Source organism: Myzus persicae, unplaced genomic scaffold (assembly GCF_001856785.1).
Source record: "Myzus persicae strain clone G006 unplaced genomic scaffold, MPER_G0061.0, whole genome shotgun sequence".
In the NCBI taxonomy this organism is placed as follows: domain Eukaryota; kingdom Metazoa; phylum Arthropoda; class Insecta; order Hemiptera; family Aphididae; genus Myzus; species Myzus persicae.
This window is the reverse complement of record NW_019100468.1, coordinates 1768786-1777766: the sequence shown is the minus strand read 5'-3', so window position 1 is coordinate 1777766 and position 8981 is coordinate 1768786. Positions and strand designations below refer to the sequence as shown.

The following is an 8981-nucleotide window of genomic DNA, read 5'->3' as shown; positions in this document are numbered from 1 at the left end:
CTTTTTCAATCAAATTATTTGTGCTTGTTTGTGATGTTCAATTGTATCTATGCTATGGTGTTGTGCATGAAACTCATATCATAGGCCACAGTGCTCGAATTTAAAAATGTAAGAAGTGACTCTTAGACTGAAAAATAGCTTCCCTTGAAATGATTGGCTCAAACTCAACCTAATTTGCGAAGCCCCACACAGGTCACATCACTCAATCGTCAATTCCCAAAGAAATAAAACAGTATTTTTATTATTTTATTAATATGACATAGTAGCAACGACCACTTATGAGCAATTAAAATAAATATATTTTTTTTTCATTATAAATAATTTTAATTATTAATTGTATCTAATTTCTATTGTTTAAGAATTATATTTTAATTATATTGCATAGCTGTAATGCAGTATCATAATAATAACAAGTTGTATAATGCAATATAGTTTTGAGAAATAAAAATTACAAAAATAATGCATGTTAACATGTTATTTAGTAAAAAAGTACGTACCCATGTTCTAAAGAAAATTAATAGTAGGGGCACTCTAAAAATATATTTTTTAAATGTGAGAGAAGTTTCCCCCTCCTGCGTCCCACCAATTCGAGCACTGAATACGGTCGTAATTGATCATAAACTATCTTATTATCACGTGAATTTATTTATGAAACGCGTGTACTTGCATACTTATATTTATCTTGGTATCTAAAAGACTAGAAACACATGTACTGATGTACTAAAATATTCCTTACATTTATTAAGATTAAATTTTACCAGTTAGCCATTTTGTATAGATAATTGTATTTTTGAATTAGGTTTTATGTGAATAGTTTGTGTTATTAAACTTAATTTAGTTTTCCTTAATATAATATTCAGTGGCTTTTGTCAAAATACTTAATAAGGTTAAATAATTTGGATGAATCGTATTTTTAGTTTTTACTGTATAAACGGGTGTGCATAATTTTTTTAAATGCATATTATCATTACTCTTATTCAAATTATTCGATGTCCATACTTCATAACATATCAAATGACTCAAAATTAATTTTATATAAAGAAGTTAATTTTAAACTTATTTATTGCATTTCTTTGAATAAATAAAAATAAGTTGACAATTACCTATCATATTAGTGTATTGTTTTTATAATTTGACTGCAAAGTACAGTCAAATATTGCCACTCTATCAATACCAATAGTGGCGAATAATATGTATATATTATATTTATAATTTTTTCCCATTATTATTGCATAAAGAATTTAAGAATATCAATTGATAAAGTAAATGTATAAGATTTATAGCGATTATAATATAAAATAAGTTCTGTGTTATACTGTTCAAATAATTGCAAGCATATTATATTTCATCGTATATTTTACTCTGTTCAATATTTTAAATGTTTCTAGTAACTATAAGAATACATAATTGAATACGCTGATTTTGCATTAAGTGTGAACAATATTTACCATATTAACGTCAATATATACGATTTAATTAATGCAACGAACAGTATTGTAAAATCCATTTAATATGTAATTATGTAAGTACTGGGTATGTTGGTATTCTTAAATTTATTACAACAATAGGTACATACATTTATTAATTTGCTTAATTTATTCGAGTGATGTCTTATCCATCTTATTAACCATCTATCAGATTGAAGCTACGTATTTATAACCTTTAGGTGTATGATACATTTTATTTTAGGATCTATAATATTAGTGTTCAAATTACTTTATGTACCTATAGTGTAACCGTACTCTTTATTTTATCCGAACTGTTAAAATTATTTCTTATTTCGTCTTTTTTTCTAAGATAGTAATATATATACATACACATTATGTACATGTCTATATCCCTCTCTTAAACATAGAATATATCCTTAAAACTAAAGTGTAGAATTTATGTATTAATGTTATATTATTATTTTGGTATTTGTTTCAGAAATATTTTATGAAAGTTGTGATTACAGCAATATAACATGATAAATAAAATCCATATTTTTTTTTGCGGTACGTTAAGTGTTATATATTTAGGTATAAAAAAATTTCAGGATTTAATTAGATTATTGAGTACCATTGCACCAATAATAATAGTGTGTATATATAGGTACAAAGTTCATCATACCTAATATAAAGTCTATTATACATTGATGGCAATTGATTATGTCTGTTCTGATTTGCCTATATACTGGGTAGTCGGAGCGATGCGAAACAATTTATGGAAATATCTGTGTAACACTGTAATGTAACTACTAATGGAATTCACTGGAGTGTATGTGCCAACCCGAAGATCGTATAACTTACCGGTGAGACAAAATAACGGTTTGTAAGCTTTCCAAGAACGAGAAAACTTCGTATTATATTGCACCGATTATTATACTGGCGTGAACTTATATACAACTAGACATTTATAAATATATAGTAAAAAAATAATTGTTCACTTGATAACGAATTTATTAGGATATGCTTAAATAAGTTAATCACCCTGTCCTCAATTTACCTCACATTACGATCGTAATGTGTAGGTATGCATAAATTCGATGCACAACGGCAAGTATACCTAAGCACAAATCTCAATGTTTATCATATAATTTCACAATTCACAATTCACATAACTAGCCCATTATTATTATTATTATTTTATAATTTTATTAACCACGTATAATACAATATAGTGCACCGTCTAGGACTCTAGGTGTACCTACCTATGTATGTGTATCATGTTTACCGGAAGTAAAGATATCGGTAACAGATTTTTAAATACTAATGCAGCACCTACGTGAAGTTCTGCATTGTTAAACTCAAATATTACAAAAAAGAAAAACAATTAAAAATTATCAGTTTCTTATTTTGACACGGATTTGAATTAAAAAGAGATTGTTGAGGGAAAAAAACCAATTTTATCAACGTGAATTTAATATACGTCATGAAGAACATTTAATTTTAACACATGTTTCACAAAAGAGTGTTACCGTGGTTGGCCGTCGTGGATAAACCACGGTTAATACTATAAGCATTATATTAACCCATGTAACCAACTATTATAAGGTCATCTGGTAGATTTTTTTTACCTACATATCGATGTCTTTCTATTAAAAATAATTATATTTTCAAATCCTTGAGTACCTAGTTTTGATTGTGTTATTTTTTAACCCTAGAATAGTTATTCAACCTTCGAAATATTTTACAACACGCATGAGCAATGGTCATATGTGATTCAAAAGTAAAATAGGTACATTATGGTAAATATAAACCTAAGAAAGTGTGTACTCAATGTGTGTGGTGTGTGTGTGTGTGTGTGTGTGTGTGTGTGTGTGTGTGTGTGTGTGGATATTATTTATTGACCGCTTTCGTGTTTTTGGTACAATTGTGTAAAGTGAGATTATGTTGTAAACTGTTCAACATTAATCAAAAACTACCCTTATGGAATATGGTAAAATAAAAATAGTGCTTGTAAACTTAATAAAAACAATATTTAATAATAATAAAATAATGGTTTTACGGTAGCTTTGCAGTAATATGCTTAAAGATCACACGTCATGTTAATTTGTTATAAATATATACATGCAAACAGATAATATTTGAACGTACATAATTTTTATATCGAGTGCACCTGACCTCGCATTCAATCATCATATCAATGCAAGATAAATATTATGATTTACTATTGACGCATCGAATTACGTACCGTCATATGGTGGTGGTGTGCATCACGTCAACATGCGTTAGCAGCCACGTGTGTGGGATTTATATTTCAATAGTATACACGACAAACGTGTACAAATAAGCACCTAAAACATTTACGACCATAACGACAACGTTATGCGTAAACACATGTTTGTAAATTTCCCTTAACACAAAGTGTGAGATCAGATTATATAATATTATGTTTGTACATAATATAATAATAATATATATAGACTAGCATTTGAATCACAGTATTTATCATTTAAAATCTTCAAACTCATCGCAGGCTCGTCGACAAGCTCGACAAGAACGTTATCACTTATTATTATCGTCTCCTGTAAGTTTTGGGTCTAACATAATGCTGCTCTTAGACGTAGTCCTGGGCAGTTTGTACCAACTGGGTGGCATGTATTTGAGACTCTCCTGCCTGGTGGGTGGGAACTTTGTCTCCAGCGCTTTGGTCTCTTCGGTCTTGTGACTGGAAGTCGATCCCTGCCGTTTCATCTTCTTTTCATCTGGGTCGATCACGACGATCACCTCTTCTACGCACTCATCTTCGGAGCTAGAGAGGTTCCTGATACCGACGCCGCTCTTGTTGGAATACGACTGAGCTCCCCAGTTCTTCTTCATGCCATAATCCCTCTCTAATTTCCGGGTCTTTTTTCTAGACATCAGCTTTGTCAATTCGTTTTTGAACCTCGGGTGCGTGATGGCGTATATCCAAGGATCCATGCAGCTGGCAGCTTTGCAAAACAACGCCGGGATCATTGAACTCAGCGGAGTGATGTACTCTTTCCGATCGAATACTCCCAGCAGAGCCACCATTGCGTACGGTGTCCAAGACACGAACCACAGCATGATGACCCCAACCACCACATATCCTAGTCTTATCTCCGTCTTCCTCTTCTCCTCTTCCTGCCCGAACCGGCTGGCGGCCATTTCGCTGGTCATCCAAACTGCTCTCAGTATCTTAATGTAACAGTACGATATCGTGGTGAACGGTATGCACCACGCCGCTGTAAAGAACACCAAGATGAACCCTTTCTCTTGTTTGTCATCCGTCAAGTAGTCAAAGCTGCAACTAGTCAGGTATCCTTCCGGTACGTATCGGTTGTATCCCAGGTCCATTACCGGTATGACGGAGAACAAAAACCCATATATCCATATCACCCCTATCCACACCCTGGCCCGCTGTTTGGTAGTTTTCACGGCCGCGTTCAGAGGGTGCACTATCACATAATACCGGTCCAACGATATGGCGGCCAACGTCATGATGGACACGGTTCCCGTCAAGCCTCCGAAAAATCCGTAGATCTGACAGCCTACAAAGGAAAAATCCGAAACGAAAGTTAGATATCAAAATTAATAATGACATCACATCGTTATAAATAATATATAATATTATGTTTTATTTGTTGTAGAATCCTACCCAATTTTCCTAGCGTAGGACCTTGATGATAACTGTTATAGATGAAAACCGGCGTTTTCGCTAGCATAATGAAATCGCTGACTGCCAAATTCATTATCAACACGTTGGCGGGCGTTTGCAATGATTTGCATCTGAAAAAACATAGGTTGGATCAATATAATATAATATCTAGTGCAAAGTTGTTTGTTCGCAAGTTAAGCGATATTATAAATTTTAATCTAGGTGCTGTGTATGATTATATAGTGTTGCTCATAACAATCATTACTAACTTGATGTACATGAAAATCACTAGTGAGTTCCCGAAACAACCGAATACCATGATGACGGCGTACAGAAATCCGAGGATGTAGTGTGACGTGGCATTAGGCGGCCTGAATTTGAACCAATGACTGTTGATTAACTGCATGTAATCGTCCGTGTAGAACCCGTATTCCTTCCACTCGTTGATTGGATATTTTGCCTTGAAGTCCGACATGACTACGATCTCCTCTGTGAGATTCGATGTGTTGACATTGGACGTTTTGTGCAAGGCGTCGCTTAGCCTTTTGTCGATCTTAGGCCAAACCGTGCCTTCGCGGTACTTAAAATTGTTTTTCTGTACGGTTTTGGCGGGTTTCGTGGCATTGGGCAACTTAGTTGTAGTGGCGACGGATTTTGAGGTTTTCGGTTTAGCAGTTGTTAGGTTTGTCGCCACAAAATTTGTCTTGTTAAGGTTTGCGATGGTTTTGGTTGTCGTGGTTAAGGTTTTGTTTAATACAGTCGCCAAATGTTTCGAAACATTTTTTTCTGCCTTTGAATCACAACGTGCCAAACTATTATTACGATCAGATTCGAAGCTGCAATCGCTTGTTGTTTTGTTTTGTTTCCACACCACAGATGGAACCTCGGTATTAACACTTGCAGCCAATTTTACGGTTGTCAGGAAACTAGTTTCAGTTTTAACAGTACTTGTACAAAAGGTAAACGTATTGAAGACAAAACAACTTATGCATATGAAAATGCGTAGAAATAATACCATGATTTGAACTTGTTACCTTGTAGTAGCCTCACATCGATAGTAAACTTACTGAAAAAAAAATGTATAAATCAGTATAGGGTAATGACAGTTTAAAAATATAAAAAATAAGCATCACATAATATACACATTAATTGCATGTCATTATAATAATGAAATAATCGATTTGAAATTAAAATTATAATAAATATTTATACTTATAGGTAAATTTAAATCTTAAATAAAATATGCTAAAAATACTAGCTAATAGCCAATATTATGTTCTCCATAATTTAGAAATGTACAAAATAAACTCTAATCAAGGGGCCCGATGCAGGTTTTTAAATTTTCGGCAATTCTACAAGATTTGAAAATTATGTTTTATATTTTAGTTTCCACCTTAATTATAATACTTTTGCGCTTATCTACTGCCCGATGCCTTCTTAGGAGAGGGGGAGTTGATACCGTGTATTATATCGGAACAAATAATTTCACTGGAATGGGAGACAAAATTTCATTGGCATCGTTTCATTTTCAACCTTGAGCCTTAAGTGATTTATTTTGATTTGAAGAAAAAATAACAGTCAAGAATAATTCGTTTTCTGATTTTGCATATATTCTATGATATTTATAGCTAAAATAGTTATATAAATTTACAAGAAATTATTGATTTAAAATTTGAATAATAATACCATGTTATATGTTTACACGTACGTAGATTGGGACCTTTGTAAACGACGAGTGCACAGAAAAGGTAAAGACTACAGCCTTATAAGTTTGCCATTACGTTATAGTGTTTAGTGTTATTATAATACACAATACTAGGTCATGAATTAGTGAATTAAATTATCAATGACTACTAGAAAACAGAAACAAATTCGCTTTCTTTGTAGACAGTTTACTGGAAATGATATAGGTAGATTAGATACCTAAGATTTGGTTACCTACTATAAAAGTTTCTTTACTATTGCATGCATAAATTGTGCCGTTGATGACTAAACATAGACAACCCTCATCTGTGTTTATATTGTATTCGAAGGGGACACATCTGAAATTATCTTTTGCTTATCTCCACTATTCGTGTGAAATGTGGTAAGCAACACGTGAATCCGATATGAATCTTATTATCTGATCATAACATATAAATGAGAGCATCTTGTACCAGAAAATTATAGACGTGTAAACTGCGAGTATTTTGCAAAAATATGTTTACCAAGTACATTAGGATGCAATAAGTACGTGAAATAGTAGAATATTGCACTTGCATTATTCACAACTGATACCAAAACTAATGATAAAAAATAATTACGACACAGCATATTGTTTATGGCATTGCAGTCACAGACAATACAAACAAAAATACTACAATAAATAATTATTAATGTTCAATATGACAATAATACATGAAATCAATCTTTCCTTTCAACTTTTAGCAATATTGCAGGTGTTTACACTTGATTCTTTTTAGTTTAAATCATATTTCACTCAAAACCATACTAAAAATTGAATAATAACAACGAAAAAAATTAAATTGCACAAGAAACATTATGAACAAAGTAAAGATTAGAAAAAAGAAATCATTCATATTAATACAAGTATGTGTGTTGTGGACTTATTCAGCATTTTGCGATATGTTTATGATTTAAGGGATATGGGAATCGGGAATCGTATTGATTTTAAAATTATGTTTTTGTTTTTGAAGAATATTTTTATTATTTTTATATTCAATTTCGTCTGTGCATATTTTGTTTGGGACAAAGGAGTGATTTAATAGTCTTTGACAGTCTTGTACATCGATTAAAAGTTGATTACACTTAAGCATGAGTTGTCATGTTTTGATTTTTTCAATACTTTCTTAGAGCAAGGAAAAACTGCTGACATCGAAAGTCAATATAACCATCAACGTTGTGAAACAAGATATTCTTTATGGGACAATACCATTCGTTACTATTCAGAATTCCTATATTAAATTTTCATTAACTATGATTTACGTTCCAAAGGAAACTTTAAAATTATATAATGTACAGCGAAGCGGCACCAATAATCGGATTCCACGGGGAATACAAGCAAAAAGTTTAAGATAATCATAATATTTATTTATTGAACATCAATATTAAATCATGAGATGTGATGATTGCGTTCATTTTTTTTTAAACAGTTTTATTCCATATTGATTGTAAACACTGATGTATACAATGTAATACGCTTTGCTAGAAAAACGAAAACTGAAATTCGATTCAGAGAAAAACAAGAACATATATCAATATAAATTATAATTACACGTACTCTGTAGTAGGTACCTATAAACCCACCTATTCACTATTCACTTTACTTACGAAATTGGTTTAATAACGCGTAAGTGGGTTTTGATTATTTTCCTTTAATTATGTAATCTATGCCATATGCATTGTATAATTCTGACCTACGTAAGGTGTGTGTTCCCTTTATTGATTATTTGTATTCAATTAATAGCTACTGCATAATTCAAAATAAGATAATCATTATATAGTCACACACGTCTGAAATGTATAAATGTATGTTATACATGTAAGTTAATAAGACATAAATAATACTATACCTAACAGGTACTTAAAAAGTTATTTAAAATAATGTAATTTATAAGATATCCCAAAATGTCTTGCCAAATGTCAATGGAAGATCGTTTTTTTTTTCATCATTCACGTTTAAACAATACTTTTCAGTGAACTCAATTACTCACATGTTCTGTTCAGTGTTCTTATTCTTTTAAAAGTCTGCTTCGGAGAGTCTATACTTAATATTTTTATATTGGTCAACGTTAATCATCTTCTGACATCCGGTTTATCAAATATCCAATTATTGGACTCACAATAATATGATGCCACTATTCTCATGCGCTTAGGTATAA

The 8981-nt window shown here is 31.8% G+C and overlaps 1 protein-coding gene across 1 annotated transcript in view; it reads right to left on the bottom strand.

The window, feature by feature from the left end:
- Positions 1–1706: 1706 nt before the first annotated feature.
- LOC111030430 (melanopsin-like) overlaps positions 1707–8981 on the bottom strand; it is a 49080-nt gene continuing 41805 nt past the window's right edge. The window contains exons 2-4 of the mRNA XM_022309949.1: positions 5370–6166; positions 5101–5231; positions 1707–4993 (exon numbers count right to left, since the gene is read on the bottom strand). Of these exons, the coding sequence (XP_022165641.1) occupies positions 3987–4993; positions 5101–5231; positions 5370–6118 (1887 nt within the window). The 5' untranslated portion in view covers positions 6119–6166 and the 3' untranslated portion in view covers positions 1707–3986. The remainder of the gene's footprint in view (positions 4994–5100; positions 5232–5369; positions 6167–8981) is intronic.